The sequence below is a fragment of the Biomphalaria glabrata genome, chromosome 12, assembly GCF_947242115.1.
Source record: "Biomphalaria glabrata chromosome 12, xgBioGlab47.1, whole genome shotgun sequence".
Taxonomy (NCBI): domain Eukaryota; kingdom Metazoa; phylum Mollusca; class Gastropoda; family Planorbidae; genus Biomphalaria; species Biomphalaria glabrata.
In genome coordinates, this window is record NC_074722.1 from 26,361,965 (window position 1) to 26,380,049 (window position 18,085).

Here is an 18,085-nt window from a genome sequence, read left to right on the forward strand (position 1 = left end):
AGATACACGTTGAAACTTGCAAAAAGGAGAATTTTGAAAGATTGGAGAGTGGTCAAGTTGTGACGAGAGCGATGGCATGTCATTTCTGATCTGCTCAATCTTGCCAATGAAGAATCTATTGAAGGAATCAGGAAGTTCAGATACTGGGACAGATGACGGCAAACTTTCGTTATTTGCTCCCCCTAACATTTCAGCGGTGATCCTAAATAGCTCCTTTGAAGAATCAGAAGTTTCGATATTTTGTCGACTATGACTATTGTTATCAGCTGTCCTGAGCTAGATTAATTCACCATAAGCTTCAATGCAATTCTTCACTTTTCAGACGTGCATAGATGTAATTGTTTCTGGTTTCAACGTGTATAGAGTAAATATTATTTGCAATGGAGGAATTATTGGTGATCAAAGAAAAACTTTGTAATTCACTTCTATTTAGTTAATACAACATCCAAGTCATTGAACTGAGCAAGGTTTATTCTGGTTTCAAGATGAACAATGAACATTAAGAATAACAATTTTTAACATCACCTTTGATTAAAAAAAATATTTCTCAATTGGAAGCAGCCTTCAGGTTTTCACTTTTATATTTAAGTGTATGCCCAGGCTTTCATCTCACTTCTGAGATGAACCATAGTCGTTCTACGACTGACGGAGGCCAATACATACATTTAAGTGTATTATTGAAAAGTGTGAAGATGGAACACATTCATGATGGAATTTTCTTTACCATCTCTCATATTAACTATCACATACTTGTGCTGGGTTCGAATTCTGCTGAAGAATGGGTTTTTTAATATTGGGATTTTAAAGGCGCCTCTGAGTCCACACAGCTATATTGGATATCTGACATTAGCAGGGAAAAATAAAGGCAGTTGGTCATTGTGTTGGCCACATGAAAACCTCATTAACCCTGGGTAACAGATGACCTTTACATCATCTGCCCTGTAGATTGCAAGGTCTGAAAAAGGGAACTTTACTTACTTGTACTGTTATTGAATATTATGTTTTTTTTCCATAGTAAATACCATTTCAAAGAAAAAACATGAACTAGAATGCTAATGCTTCATTTAATAATAAAGTCTAAAGTAGCTCAAGAAATTTACATAAAACCAACACTATGACACTTTTGGGGAAATGTCTTTATTGATATAGTGGTATTATATTGACTATTGGTAGACAGTCAAACATTTTAGACATCTTCTGGAAAGTGCAACAAAACAAAAGTATCCACAGCAAACATCACTCCAAATTTAATGGACGCACTCAGAGGGAATGGCTGAATTTGTGCAGAAAAATAAAATGTTACATCGTTTTATAGTTGGCATTAAGACAATACCAATGGAGAGTCTGCATTTAGTATCATTCTCTTCCTTGACAGATCTGATCAAATAAAATAGGTGTGGCTTAAAGAATTTACTATGAATGTACATTTGATAGAATAAAATCTAATGAAATAAAACAATTAAGAAAATATCTAGTGGTGCAACTGAAAACAACAGGAGTTTGTTGTTCCCCAGAATATAATCTAAAAAAAAACCCAAAAAAATTGATGTAGATAGACTATATTTGACAAAATGAAATATAAAAAAAAAAGCATAAAAAATAGATGTCTACAAAAGGTTATCAATGAATTTCAAATAATGTATAAGAATGTAGTTTTTGTTAAGAATGTCACAATAATTTTTGGTAAACATTTTTAATGGTAGATAACCAAACTTGTTCTTGAAAACTAGTCATCCCTCCTAATCTCAAACTCTGATAGAAGTTAGCTTAAAGGTTTGAAAATTTTAACCACCCAAGAATGAATGCTACTAAACATGAATTGCATTATCTAGTACTAGGACATCAATTGAATGCATTCATTGTTAGCTGATGGATTTATAACTGAAATAAGTTTGATCTCATTAATGGTAGGGCTGATCTTTTTTTTTAAACTTTGGATAAACTAAACAATTTAGTCTGTCCTATAAATTTGATACAAAAAGATACGACTTATTAAAAAAAAATATTTAAAAAATTCAAATGAAATTGATCAGAACTTTTTCAGAATATAGTTCATTTAATTTTGAGAGTAGTTGATTTCTTACCATATACATTTTGATGGAAAAATTTTAACAAACAAACAAAAAAAAACAACAAAAACCAATATTCTCTTTATCAATATGGAGAACATTTTTTATTTTATTTACATCAATCCAAACAGGCATGTTGAAGTGTTTGGAAAATTAAAAATGTAAAAAAAAATCAGTTTGGAATGACAAGGTTAAAAAAAAAAAGACTAACAGCACAGATCCCTCTGAGAAAATAAAACAAAACTTGGGTCCAAATAAAAATAAAACACTCGTAAAATAAATTTGTGCGTTCACTACAAATAAATAAAAAAATACTTTTTTTTCTTTCTCCCAATACTTGAGTTGTTTGTTTCTAATATAAACTGTCTATTTAAAAGGTAAGTCTAGGTGATGGAGATCACATGAAATTATGATTTTTGGACAGTTATCAAATGTGCTCTGACAGAACTAATTAGTAGACAAATCACTTCACAACAAGAAGGTTGAACTCAACCTTTGACATAAATAGGACGGATGACCTGGCAAGACAAATTACACAATTTTGACTAAGTAAGAATTACATCATGTGTCCCCACATGCATACTAGAAAAAAAAACATAAAACAAAATAATTAAAACAGAAATTCCATTAGAAAGCTTATAGAAACTGATACAAATTTAAACATTTTTAGTTACACTCAAATACAATAAACTGAATCAGACAGAAATACAAAATGCAATATTTTTTTTACTATTAAAAAGACAAAAAAGGAAAAAATCCAGTCTAAGTTTTTGAGCCTGATTCTATTTCAGATGTGGTTAATTACTTAACTATGCTAATATATAAATACGATGAGATTATATTATAGTTGTCTAAATATCAAACTAAAAGAGACTTCGTTTAAGATAAGTATAATTACATGACAATAAAAATGTATAAATAGGATTATTATTGTCTACATATTACACACATACGATAATGTTGATTACATTAACAACTATTATTATTTCATTATAATAATAATTATATGTAGTTAATTTATATCAATATATGAAAATGTAAGGTTTTTTTTTTACAACCTTGACCCCAGACAAAAAGTTTCGGATAATGCTGGCTCCAAATAAGATGTTTAATGCTTAACACATGATGTAACAAGTAATCATTTGGTAAAAGTATTGGAGAAAATTGTAGCATGATGGAGCCACATTTAATATGATGCAACTAGTTGGGTACCCAGACCACCATATGTAACTAACTATGTGACCTTAAGCCAACTCACATATTACAAGACCTTGGCCAATTCACAAATCAACCCCCTCCCCATCACCATTAAATTCATTGTATGCAGTCACTTATGTATAAAAATATATTTGAAGGCACTGAAAATTTGATAAAAGAAAAAAAATGTTTAATTTGAACAGAAAGTAACTGGTCTATAGCAAACACCCTTAAGATTAGGGGAAGAAAAATAGATTTCTTGTATGAAATTACACAAAATAACAGTTTTTACACATTAAAAAACAAAACAAAGCAACATGAAGACTTTAAACTAAAGAAGAAATTTGTCTGCCTTAAAAATCCAATAGAGACAAGATCTAAAATAAGTAATATTGGTAGTGATTGATAAAAAAAACAACAACCCAACTTACACTGACCTAGATCAACAATAAGAAGTCTATACAAAAGGGATGTCAAAAGTAAATGCAAAAACAAGCCCACCCTCTTAAAGGGTCAAAGTAGTAATATATGCTTTTCTACATTATAAAAATATGAACACTAAACTGGAGGACAATTAGTTTTTGTTGAATTCTACTGCTTTTTTCTTGTAAAACTCTATCTACTGAGATATACCTTTATGATGTAGCTTCAGTAAATGAGATTCATTGAATGACAGCAGAATTTAACTTGGTTAATTATTTTACAAAAATTGCATCACTCACACATTGTGATGGGGTTGAGGCTAGTATCACACAAGTTATTGCACACTGCAGGGGAAACAAACAACATTACAGGGATTAACACTGCAAGAGAACAAGTGCAGGAGCTATCTCCCCTTGTAAGCTAACATCAATTCAAAACATTTCTGCTTTGCATCATTTTAAAACAAAATCTGCACTTTTTGTGAGGTGAAACAAAAACTGAATACATTCAAACAAACTGGAAGTGTTGAAATACTGTCATGGCTTACCCAAAATAACAGAAACAACTTTTCTCAATAAGTAGAGATAATGTAAACTATAATATAATATAGATATTCTCCAGTACATTAAACAAGAAACTAATTTATTTTTTTTAAACATAAAATAGTAAAACTAGAAGTTAAACTCCTTTAGATTTTTATATGAAGTTAAACTTAATTCTGTTTTGTTTTAACACATTTCAAATACTTTTTGAAAGGGAGATAATAGTAGATAACAATGATACACATTTATACATATGAAACATTTGTTATGATTTAGAATTAATTTTTAACAATCGTTTCTTTTTTAACTAATAAGAATTAATTTATTGTTATGTTTTATAAGTAAATGGCACTTAATTTTGCTTTTTAATAGTAAGAATGTTTTGTTTGGTGTAATGCACAAATTGTAAGACAAATTTCCTTAAGGACAATAAAGATTATTATTATTACTAATGAGTTCATCCCTTTTCATTGACTAATAATTATAATCATATCATTATATGGCACCTTTGTATCTATTATATAAATATAGAGGTCCATTTGTTTTATTCCTATTTTCAAATATCCTGTTAGATTGAGAAAGCCAATAGACAAACTCTGATTTTTGTGCATAAAAAATTTTAACTGTTTTTTTTTGGCAGCATAACAAGAGAAGACTAGAAGAAACTGTTGTAACATGTCAAGTGACTGTTGTTTAATTGGACTTCTTGCTGATGAGTTCCTCATAATCCCACAATGCCCTCCATTCATTGGCTCCAAGGAGTGCTATCTCAGTGATCCACCCTTTGTTGTGGAGATCTTTAGTCAAAGGAGAAATCCAGCTCTCCACAAAGTGTAAGGATGTGGCTAACACAGACTTCATCATCTCTGTTATCAGAAGTATAGAAAGAATAATATAAGTACAAAAAGAAAGACTTCATCACCCTCTGTCATGGACATCAATTTTATAATCATATATAAGTATAATTAAGTATTTAAAAGAGCACATAATATATAGCCACACACACACACACACAATTTGATCATATACTTGTTCAAGCCATGTTTTCTTTCTTGACCTTAACAAAGTCTTAATGAGGCACTGGCCCAAACTATGACAAACTCTCTTGGTATATGAGAATATTTTGATACTTGTGTCTTTAGCATTCAGGGCAAGACTGAATGCATTGTTCCTTTGTTGTTATTTGGGTATGAAAGAGTTAAATCCCTTTGTTTATATATTCCAAGGATATGAATGGGAACAGTTTACACATATCTTATCTTATATAATACAGACGTTACTTAATTCTACATGATGTGGACTGAATGTTTTGAGTTTGTTTTATGAGAAGAGGAGTTTTATGGATGACTAGAGTTAGTTGTTCTATGGTAGTCGAAGAAGGCAAGGGTTTCTATGTTTATTCTACAGTTATTAAACTTGTTATTTCCTGGATAGTTGGAGTTTTCGTGGTTCAATAAGTTTATATTGATACATTAATTAGTATATATTATCGTAGTGTTTCTAAGTACATCTATTGAGCCCAGTAAAGGTTCTGCCAATATCAATAAGGATAAAAAAGGTTGAACCTTTACAAATCTACAGTAGAATTAAGTCTTCAACAAGATTTTAACAGATCTTCAAGAAATCATATCCAATTAAGCATTAATAAACTAGTGAGTGCATCAGATAAAACATAAAAAGTTTTCACAAGACAACTTAAAATCATAATAAAGAAACAAAAAATAATATAAACTAACCTTCGTCCACAACTTTTGTCTGTTGAGTTTCAGCAACCAACTTTCCCAAGTGTTTTAATTTTGGACTCAGTTCCTAAAAAACACAGGTATGCTTCCATTATTTCAAACAAAAATACAGCATGATACAAGTGGAAATAATAAAAAAAACAAAAAACAACAAACCATTAAGCTCAAACCTCATCAAATTAAGATTGATTAAGCTAAATTTTCATCCACTTTTAAGAAATTTGCAACAGAGGAAAATTTGTGTAAAAATATTTTGACAAACTTACAAATAAAAAACAAACAAACAACTAAAAAGCAACTAACTGTTTCAAAACAAAATCATGTTTACCTGCCCCTTTTTGTTCTGCTCAATGATAAAATTCAACAATTCTGCATGGAAACAGGCCTGGATTTGATCGAGCATATCAGATGACTGGGACAGTACAATATTGATGTTCTCTACAAAGAAGAGTCAAATCTGACATATAATGTGAGTGACATTTATGTTAGCGTAAGCAAACTTTTTATTATAAAAATTATATTAGCTACAGACTTTATGTAGTAAAATTAGTCATTGCCCATGTGTATAAAATTGTTATTGTTGATGAATTTCTTTGCCATTAGACTTAATATAAAAACATACTTCTTTTTTAAAAAAATATGACTAAAAAAACAAAAAAAAAAAACAAACTTCAACACAGTTCTAAAAAGAGAAAATTGTTTTACTTCTGCTGAAGTCAAGGGCCAGAATGTAGCCAGTCATACTTCTTTCATAAACATCCATCAAGGAATTGAAAGATATGCTGTTTGGAATTACAAGGAAAAAAAAAAAAAGAAATAATTAGTTCAAATATCATTATGTTTAGTTTTATTAAATCTCTACACATTTATTTGACCAGGTCAGTTCTCTTAAAACAATTCAATATATTTCTAAGAAAATCTCTGTATAAAGAAAACTAAAATGAGGACCAAGAAAAATGCTTACCTCTTTGTCACTTCTCCTACAGAAACTCCAAGTCTGAGGTTTAAAGGTCGTTTAACAGCTAAACAAACAAACAAAAACAACAACTAATTGAACTAACATATCAACACAATAGTCTTATTTTACATTTTACACAAGTGAGGGCAATAATAGTCATTCTAAGGATTCTAAATTTTCTATATTGAAATGAAAAGAAGTTAATTTAAATGGTGGTTATCAAATGTTTTAGAAGAAATGTTTGTGATTACATTTAGAGAACTGAAATGATTGTAACAAAAAATGTATGAACTGTAAAAAAAAATAAATAAATAAATATTACAACAATTGTTTCATAGATAAGCTTACGAAAGAGCACCGGCTCCATTTTGTTGACAGTAGCCACATCTAAGACCTGTTCCTTTAACAAATAATTGTTGACAATGTAGTGAAGTCTGGCTTGGTTCAGTGTCTCCATACAAACAGATCTCACAGCCTTGTAGTTGGCAAACAGATGAAGCAGTGTAAACAAGAAGAATAAAAGCCAGATGACACTGTTGGGGATTGAGTGCAATAGTAAACAGAGGATCAATCAACAGGTTTTCCAAGGAAAATTAGTTTTAAGTTGAAGTATGTGCATAGAAAACTTCTAGTCAAAAAATTCTCTAAAAAATCTAAATCTATAAAAGTTTATGCATGTCAAGAGTAATTAGTTTTTACTTGTCTAGAATCATTTTCTTATGACAACTTACATTTGTTGACCACTCACAAGGGGAAGCAACATGAGGTTACAAAGCAGAGCTGCTAAATTAACCAAAGTCTCCTGGAAGAGGAAAGATAGAGAGAGTGTAGAAGTGGACAGAAGATTAATAGTTGAAGCATATAACATCTCCTATCATCACTACTCAACTTGTCTTTACACAAAAAAAAACTGTAACCAATAATGGGAAATTGAGAATTGTACACAATATATGGCATCCAACAAAGAGGGTGGATTAACTTTAGTCAAAATAAGGTTATATTTGTTTATACGTTTTTATAGGGCAGTGATGCACACAAACTACAACCAGTGTGCCATATTCTGCCCACAAAGCAGGACATTGTGGGGTGGGACATTTCGGTGCAAAATGTGTAAGCCCCCATTATATATGTACATTAAAAAAAAAATTATACATATTTATGTTTTGTTTGTGTATGTGTGTTTTAACAGATTTTTTGATGTAATTAAAGTTATATATAGTTGTTACGTGCGAAGCATAGTGTGAATGTGAAATGGTGCGAATGCATGTTGAAAGGGTTAGAAAAAGAAGAATCTAAAAATGGAGTAATGTAAACGAAGTTGTTATTGACATAGTATTGTTTGTTAGCCAAGATTAAAGTCTTCATAACCTATTATAGATAAGTCTGTTGGTGAATAATTAAGAGTCTCATCTGCTCGTAACAAGTGGCGCTCAACATAAAGGTAAAACCCACGCATTCCTCTGTACATAGTTGATCTCCTGTCAACAGATAGTACAGATATAAAAGTCTAGACCTAGCTACAGGATACTATTCCACTATTGGTAATAGACAAAGGTGGGCAGGGCTGAGGTAGCAGCATTGAAGGAAGAGGGGAGGTTGTTGGATCTTGAAGGATCGGAACTAAGGAAATATGTTAAAGAAAGGTTGATAGAGTGGGAGAGATTAGCCAAGGAAAGAGAAAAGAAAAGGAGAGATTAGAAATGGAGGACAAAAGAGAAAGTGATCAATTAGCTATGAAGGAAAAAAGAGAAAATGAAAAGATTGCAATTGAAAAGGAAAAGAAAAACAAATTAATTGCAATTAAAAAAGGAAAAGAAAAGCGAATTAGTTGCTATTGAAAGAGAGAGATTGGCTTTGGAAAAGGAGACGGCGGAGAAAAAGTTGAAAATAGATCAAGGATAAAAGAAAGAGTGACACTACAGGGAATAAACTGGCGAAATATAAAGATTTGATATTCAACGAAGACAAAATGGACATTGACATTTTTCTGAAGAAGTCAAAATAGAAATGAGAGAACTGGAATACCCTGAAGACAAATGGACATTCTTATTGTCTAGATCATTTACAGCAAGGTACCTTCAATAATATATATGAACCAGGGTAACTACAATGTTGTGAAACAGCAACTTCCAACTTTTGGGAAAACAGAGGCTTTCTATTATCAACAGTTTGTTAATTGTGAGATAGAACCAGAGGATGACCCGCAGACATTTCTGGACAGAATCAGTAGCCATTTCGATAACTGGATAGAGACAGCTGAGGTAGAAAAGAACTTTGACAGTCTTAAGACATTTCTCATGATGGACAAAGTAATTTATCAGTGTCAGGAGGAATTAAAAATATTTCTGTTGGAGAGGAAACCGAAAGACATAGTAAGACTGATAAGGGCTTATAAAGAGGCACATCCCAAGAAGAAATTATCTAGAGGCAGTGATATAGAAGAAATAGTTGCCTTTAACAGAACATGTGAGACACAGAATAACTTTCACAGAACAAGGGAGACACAGGATAGGCATAATAGATGTAGTACATATGAAAAACAATATAACTTTAATGGACGATATCAAGGAAACAGACAGGAAAGAAAGGACTGGGAGAAAGATGGAGTAGAACAAGGTTTATCATTGTCATCTGATACTGGAACATTGGAGGTTTTTCAGACATTTATAGGGAACTAATTGATGATTTTTCAAAAGGTTTAGATAATAGTGAACAAATAGATGCTATCTTACTAGATTTTTCTAAGGCTTTTGACAAAGTTCACCACCATAGTTTGCTTAAAAAATTAAAATATTTCGGCATTAATGGTCCACTGCATCTGTGGATTAAAGACTTTCTGATAGGGAGAGAACAAACTGTAATAATAAATGGCTCTAAATCAACACCGATAACAGTAAACTCAGGTGTACCTCAAGGAACAGTCTTGGGTCCACTACTATTTTTAATTTACATAAATGATTTACCAAATTGCATTACTTCAGGAACAAAAGTCAGATTATTTGCAGACGATTGCATAATATATAGAACAATAAAAACAACACAAGACACAGATATTTTACAAAGAGAATTAGATGAATTACAGAAATGGGAATCAAATTGGAGCATGTCTTTCCACCCAGAAAAATGTCAGTTGTTAAGAGTAACAAAAAAACTAAAACAAATTAATTCCACTTATCTTATTCATGGCAAACCAGTAACACAGACTAAAAACGCAAAATACCTAGGTGTTATAATAAATGAAAAACTGTCATGGAATCCACATATTGATGAAACTACAAAAAAATCAAACAAAGCATTAGGATTTATTAAAAGAAATTTCTATAAATCAAATAAGAACATAAAACTAAAATGTTATTTAACCTTGGTTAGGCCAATAATAGAATATGCATCCTCTGTTTGGGACCCCTCAACTCAAGAAAACATTAAGAAACTAGAACAGACACAAAATAGAGCAGTGCGATTCATAACAAACGAATATTCACATTTGACTAGAGTAACACCTTTAGTAAAATCACTAAATTTAGAAAGCCTTCAGGACAGAAGGCTCAAAAGTAAAGTAGCAATAATACATAAAACACTGAACCATAATCTTCAAATACAAAAACAAAATTTAATAAAATACTCTGAAAGACACAAAGATAAAGGCACATTCCTCGTCCCATATGCTAGGACAAATTTGTACAAATACTCCTTCTTCCCTAGTGCTATTAGAGCATGGAATGGGTTGCCTGAGCTAGCCAGGAAAACCAGTGACTTGGCAGAATTTAAGTCATTGGTTAATATGCATGACTAAATGCATGACGCGTAGGACGTAATCATCTTCTTTTTTGAAGTAACGTCTGTATTATATAAGATAAGATAAGACAAGACAGCCAAGACCAATAGGGACAAAGGGAGCACTATTATTGGAGTGAATAAGAAATTAGTGGAAGATTATGAATATACAGGCGAATCTAGGAAGTGTGTTATGTTTAACTGGAAGTTATACAATTACCAATTGCTAGAGTTAGTATTGACACACCATATTTTATGGGGACAGTGGAAGCTTGTGTTGTAGAACAGGGTGAGATACATTTAATTATTGGGAACATTCATGGGGTGAAAATGTGTTCAGATATGGAGATAGAGAATTGGAAGAAATATTATGGGATAAAGTCTACGCGAGGTAGAAAGGGGGATGTGGAAGACGACAGAATTCCATCAATCAGATGACACGGGTAGCAGAGAGCAGGAGAAGATAGAAGTAACAGATAAGGTAGAAAGAAATGCAATTGGAATGGGTCAGAATCAAAATATAGTAAGACAATCAGGGGTATGGTATAAACCCACATACAATTAATCCATACATCTTATGCTTTAACTGTGGGAAAAGGGGACATACTATGAGACAGTGTCAACAGTACAATAGTGGAGAGGCGTCTACAAGAAAAGAAAGGGTTATTAGCAGGCTAGAAAACAGTACGGCTAGTGCTGCTAGACCATTCTGTAGTGGGATCACAATGGGAGATCACTGCAAAGGAGGGAAATGGAAAGGATTGCATGTAAATAATGTTAGAATTATATAAATATGATTAGGAATGGTGGTGATAATGAATACTAATTATTGTTCTAATCTACACTGAACAAATATATTTGTAATGAATTGGATATCATTGTTGCAAATGTTAAGGCTACTACATTATAGAAGTTTTGTTAAGGCTAGATAGGAAATGTGAAAGAGTAGAAGTAGGAGAAAAAGATATGTAGATTTTGTACAATGTATTTTATTTTGTTTTTGATTTTGTTTGATTATAATTATCCTATTAAAATTATATTTGTAAGAAAATTATCGAAATGGTGTGGTAGAAATACCTAAAGAAAGGGAATCATTATATAGGCCTGATGATACTAAGAAGTAGATTGGGTTTAAATCTGTGGTATTATGAGTGTGGTGAGTTAAATATATGCAGGGTCATGTTGTTGGGGTTAGGACATGTATAGAGCAGGATAGACTTGGTTTGTTAACTATTTGATTGCAGCTGGAATGAGGGTGTTTTGTACAGGCATAAGATGAGAATGTATATGTTGTTGGTATAATTAATATGTACTTTGTTAAGATTCTTGTGTTTCTTAGTACATGTTTTTGAGAAGTTAGAATTTCAAATTGTTAACTAATATGTTTGGATATACATTGAACTTGTCAAACAAGTGTGAATGTGAAATGGTGCCAATGCATGTTGAAAGGGTTAGAAAAGAAGAATCTAAAAATGGAGTAATGCAAATGAAGTTGTTATTGACATAGTATTGTTTGTTAGCCAAGATTAAAGCCTCCATAACTTATTATAGATGAGTCTGTTGGTGAATAATTAAGAGTCTCATCTGCTCGTAACTATAGTATTGTTCAAGTTATTTAAAGTTTTACAAATTAAAATATAATATGCCTGCAGTGGTTTAGTTGCCTACCAGCAGTTTGGTGTTACAAGTCATTGACCATCAATAACAATCATGCTAATTTATCATAAAAATGTTAATTGCAATTATATTTTAATAAAATATCCAATTATAATATTAATTATTTAATCTAAGCATTATCTATTCATCATCTGTCCCATAAATTGCAAATACTGAAAGGGGAAATTAACTTATTGTTAAATATATATTAAAATATATTTAATAAAGATTTTACTATTAACAAACTATTGTCTAACCTGACTGCCATCTTTGGCAGATACATCGGCCATGTTGTTGCGACGAGCCTGGTGCTGAGTCAGAGCAGCCCGTGTAGCACCACCAGCCACTCCCACGATACTCTAAAGGTAAAAAATGTCAAAACATTGATCTGGTTTTTGTTATAAATTTGACAAAATAAAACACAAAATGGACAAATTAAATATAATTTAAATCATGCAAAAGTAAACACACCTTTCATTAAAGTAATATTAACAAGATAAAAAAAAAAGGCATCTACCCTGCAGACACCAGAAGTGCAAACAATAAGAGTGAAGTAACCTCGAAAACTAGGAGCTAAAATGTCCATAAATATGGCAGTGTCATTGAGCACATCAGCAAACAGCCTGATTGAAAATGTAGACGTGAGCAGTGTTTACATTGAGAAAACAATTAAAAAAAAAATTAGTTCAAAATTATTCTAGCTAACCCCATATAAACTCTAGCAGCCCCAACCCCACATAAACTCTAGTAGCCTCAACCCCAGATCAACTCTAGTAGCCCCAACCCCACATCTTCTTCTTCTTCATTCTCATTGTTATGTTGGAGCGTTCATAAGACTAGACCAATACATGAAATGAACTGCGCAGTGGTTTCCAAATCAGGGAGCTCTCCATATAGTTTTCTTTCTATTGGGGTGTTTTGGGGCCAGTGTCTTATATGGGCCTCTTGGTAAAGAGAGCAGTTTTGGAGGATGTGGTCGGCATTCTCTGGTGATACTCCACATGGGCTAATTTCACTGGTTCCAATTTTGAGCTTCCGGTACATGTGCTGTCGCATTCTGTTGTGTCCGGTCCTGAGTCGAAAGATTAGACGTTGGTCTTGTCGAGATAGCTTATAGTAAGCGTCATCTTTCTTGTGATTTGGATGAGAGCTCATCCATTTCTCATTTATTTTATTTACAGTTAATTTCTTCAATTCTTCTGGAAACCCCCACATCAACTCTAGTAGCCCCAACCCTACATCAACTCTAGCAGACCCAACGCCACATCAACTCTAGCAGATCCAATGCCACATCAAATCTAGTAGACCCAACCTAACATCAACTCTTGTAGACTCATCCCCACATCAATTCTAGTAAACCCCACACCAAATGTTAAATGATAACTTTAAAAATTAAATTAAATAAAACAATGTCAAATGTTTAAGTATGAAGGTTACCTCCATCTCTTTGCATCACAGTCAAGTCCATTTCTAAAGAAAAAAAAACAAAAGAAAACTCACCAATAAAAAATTATGGATGTAAACAACATTTTTTTTTCAACCATCAACAATTTTTGTTTCAGAAAAAATGAGCAAATATAGATCTTAAGAAAGTAATTTTTTAAAATAAAAATTCAACAAATATGTTTCATAAGTGTATGTAGAAATGTATGCTTTATCATTAATTCTGATAATCTCATTTTTTTTGTCTGTAAAGCATACTATGTAGCTAAATAATATCCAAAAGGTTAATACATAGACTAAAAAACAATACATCCTGGGTATATTTTGATTTTTTTGTTTGTTGGTAATGTATGATATGAGTTGATGCTTTAAAAAATGTGGTGGAACAATTAAAAAGTTATATATGGGAAGATTGAAGAAGACCTGATTCAAATAAAAAAATGAAAGAAACACCAGATAGGCTTTTTAAAAGACTGGATGATAGAATTGCATTGTATTTATATTTTGAGACAGGTCATATGGTAGCTTATGCAACTTTTAACTTTCTTCATATTTAGCTGATTTCTTTAATGTACATGCGCTAGGACTATTAGGTCAAGTAACTTTAGAAAAATTTGCTGTTCACTTTATGATATTGATTGATAAAACACTTTATGATACTGATTGATAAAACATGCATATATACTATGTTATATAAGTAATATATATACGTTATCATAACATGTTATGACAGTTTTGTCTAAGTAATATATATTTTATCATAACATGCTATGAAATTTATGTTTAAGTATGTCTATATATTTATTTATAAAATCTTTTGTTGTTTTTCATTACTCTCCTTCAATTATAAATTGAAATCTAAAAAAGTACATACCCTTTAGCCCAGGCAAACAGAATACGACCAACCATTCCAGTTCCATCTGGAAATAAACAAGGAAGTTTATAAATCTTACAGTTTCCACTCACTTATGTCTAAGTTTATCATCTTTAGGACTGAAATACCTTTCAACAACCAGGATATTGTAGCGCCCAAAACTGTAGCTTCTTCATCTCCCACTCCAACACCTTTCAAAACTGCATGGGCAGCCAAGGCTCCAGTGATACTGCTGGCAAAAGCCTGAAGAAAAGAATATGCCAGAAAAGAAACAATGGTATGAAACAAAATTTATAAAATTACATACAAATGTATTATAAGATAATGGAAGCAATAACCACCAGCAGTATAAAAAACAAATATTAATAGTTTTATGTTGCAGTAAACAATGCTAAGCAACAGCACAAACGACTGAACAACTCTAACCAGATCATTAAAGCTAAATACAAGACACCAGAATAGTGCAACACTACCTGTATAGTATCCCAGATTTGATATCGCAAGTAGTCTGGACTTACACTCTCTGGATATCCTTGCGGCAGGAAGACATTCTGTTAAAAAAAACAACAACAACATGTAAATAGCTTATACAATATCAAACAATATATTAATATATATACACTGTATCACCAAAAAACAAACCCTATAACAAATAAACAACATTATCAGATCATACATACAGTTTTGATTATGAGCTACATCTACACATTTTCTGCACTGTAAGGTTCAAATGTATTAAAACGATAAATGTTCCACATTTTATTCAGACTTGTTAAATTTCATGTAAAAAAAACAATACAGGGATATAAGCTAGTTGATTATGGTAACTTCTGTATGATAATATATATATTTTCAAAAACCTTAGAAAATAGATATTTATTAAGTATACCACTTTTTCACTACACTACTAATGTATGTTTAAAAAAAGCTTCTGATTGGGTGTATTTCTTAAGATATCTCTAAATAACAGCTGCTAGGTAACTAAAATTAATATTAAAGAAGTTTTCCTATCAAACCCTGCAGTCTATGATATTAAGCTTATCTATTTTTAAAGAAAACAGTTGACAGGATGTTAGTATTATGACCAACTGATGTTACTTTTCCATAACTAATGTCAGGTAGCCAGCGATTAGAGTTGGCTGGGCTCAGGTACATCTTAGAAATTATAAAGTTCAAAATCCCCACAAGGATTTGAACTTCTCACCCTTTGGTTAAAAAGCTACGCTCCTTTAAAATAAATATATATATATATATATCACTTTTATCATCCAGGGGGCTGAGGACTTTGCACTGGGGTTTTGTGTCTCCTCATGGCTGGTGAGACCTATGTGAATGTGAAAGTTATTCCATATGCAGTACCACAAAACAATCCCTTCTTCCTTTACACTATTTACTGATGTACTCTTATATGACAGCCAATCAGAAGCATTGTATGGTAAAAGAATGGTGCAGACTGAAAAGCATAGAGGGCAAAATATACCCTAGATCTTTATTCATTAAATCAATATAATAAACTGCAAAAAAAAAAAGGCTAAGTAAGATTTGCTTCAAAAAATGAAGAGATGTTCTTGAAGCAAGGAATGCCATACAAATATAGTTTGGGCCAGATAAGGTTTAATACCATTGATACTGTTAAGTGCTAAAGACTTCACCCATTAAACTGACCCGTAACAAACATCACTCCACCCACTAGACTGACCTGTAGCAAAAATTTTTTACAGCATTTAGAGAACACAAAACTCATTGGTGCATTGTTTACTGCTGACAATACTAGCTCACTACCTTGGGAATATGTGGCCAGATACTTTTAGCTGTTGGAGCCCATGCTAAAGAAAAAAACATAGCATCTTATTTTATCTGTATTATATAAGATAAGATGCTATGTTTTTTTCTTTATAAAAATAAATCAATTAACTGGTCATCAAACTTTAATTTTGGATACTATAAAAGATAAACATTTCTCAACTGAAGCACCACAGAAGTACCCAGAAAGCAGGTTGTCTTTAAAATAATCACCTTAAATAAATGGGTTATAGAGCTGTGCTTGACAGATGTATCAATTTGCTTTAATCTGTTCTCATCATCTTTGAGAATATAATCATACTTTCGTGAGGTGCAACCAAAGCGTTCTTGACAGACCAATCTTCCTGTTGAAGCTTCTGCCATTTTATTTTACTATTTATAAGAGAATATCAAATTTCTATTTAAAAAAAAGCTATGTTAACAATTAGCAAATCATATCAAAACATTAAATCTAAGCTATAGATGTTATTCTTAGAGAAATACAATGAACATAGACATAGGAATCACTGGTGTACCAAAATTAAAACAAAAGCAACCATAAGATTTTCAGCAGCTACACATCAATAAATGATCTAGTTAGCTTTCTTAGCTAAATCTTTTGCTGAATTCTATGGCTGACTATGAAAGCTGCAAAAATAAAAGCACACAATAATAAAAAAGCACTGGCAATTTTGAAGGAGGTATGACTACTGATGAGAATGGGTGAGTGTGACAGTGTCACTAATGAGATGGGTAGGTATGGAAAAAACAACTTTATTTTTTAGAGGGAAGGAGGTCTTTCTCTAGTTCGAGAGTTGGGAAGTCTGCTCTGCAGGTCACTATCAAAGTAAAGCAAGAGTTTCCTGAAGCAAGGTGAGATTTTAGACATTTACATTTATTTATTATCTCCAGTGTCAGAAATCTCACTAGGGTGGCGAGGAAGCATTCCACTACCAGACTCTTTGTTGTCAGGGAACATGATGGTCAGAGTCAAGCTCAAGAACATGGCCAAGCTGTCTGATGAAGTCTGCACACCATTTCTGGTTCTGGAACTATCAGCCCAACTTTGTCCATGATGATTGGGTTGGAAAAACTTGCAAGTCTAAGACTCTAGATATAGATAAATCTAAGTCTAATCATGATTATTATAGTCTAATTATAACAAATCATTTTATCATTATCAGACAAGACACAAGTCACACAAATAAATGACGAATTGACTGTACAGTGGAGTAGCTAGGGTGTGTGTGTGTGGGGAGAATATGAAAATCCCCCAGGGCCCCAAATGTCACTTTAAATATTAAGCAAAATCATGAAAATGCAGAGACAAAGACTAAGTCAAGTTAGTAAGTGAGACTAAGACTAAGAGGTCAAGCCCCCCCCCGGGCAAATTAAAAATTTCTAGCTACGCCCCTGTCACTGTAGAGCTAAATCGAGATCAAAGTCTTACATAGAATGATAGATCTAGATTCTATATCCAGACTACATATATCTAAATCTATATAATGGTATATCTAGAATCTAGATATAGATCTAATAGGGTTAGGGTTAGTTGTTTCTTTTTTCGTAGTACACCAAGTGTACAGGAAACGTGGAAATGAAAACATTTAATTTTGTTTCAGGAC

At 32.0% G+C, this 18,085-nt stretch overlaps 1 protein-coding gene across 1 annotated transcript; it reads right to left on the reverse strand.

Moving 5' to 3' along the window:
- Window positions 1–453: 453 nt before the first annotated feature.
- On the reverse strand, window positions 454–18,045 carry LOC106053673 (RUS family member 1-like). The gene is made up of 15 exons (XM_013209270.2): window positions 17,911–18,045; window positions 16,695–16,853; window positions 15,152–15,229; window positions 14,807–14,921; window positions 14,679–14,724; window positions 13,799–13,831; window positions 12,879–12,984; window positions 12,619–12,720; window positions 7,663–7,733; window positions 7,280–7,464; window positions 6,938–6,995; window positions 6,679–6,755; window positions 6,302–6,411; window positions 5,968–6,040; window positions 454–5,097 (listed from the first exon to the last, which is right to left on the reverse strand). The coding sequence occupies exons 2-15, from the start codon at window positions 16,842–16,844 to the stop codon at window positions 4,925–4,927; spliced, it is 1,377 nt and encodes a 458-aa protein (XP_013064724.2). The 5' UTR covers window positions 16,845–16,853; window positions 17,911–18,045; the 3' UTR covers window positions 454–4,924.
- Between the last annotated feature and the right edge of the window lie 40 nt (window positions 18,046–18,085).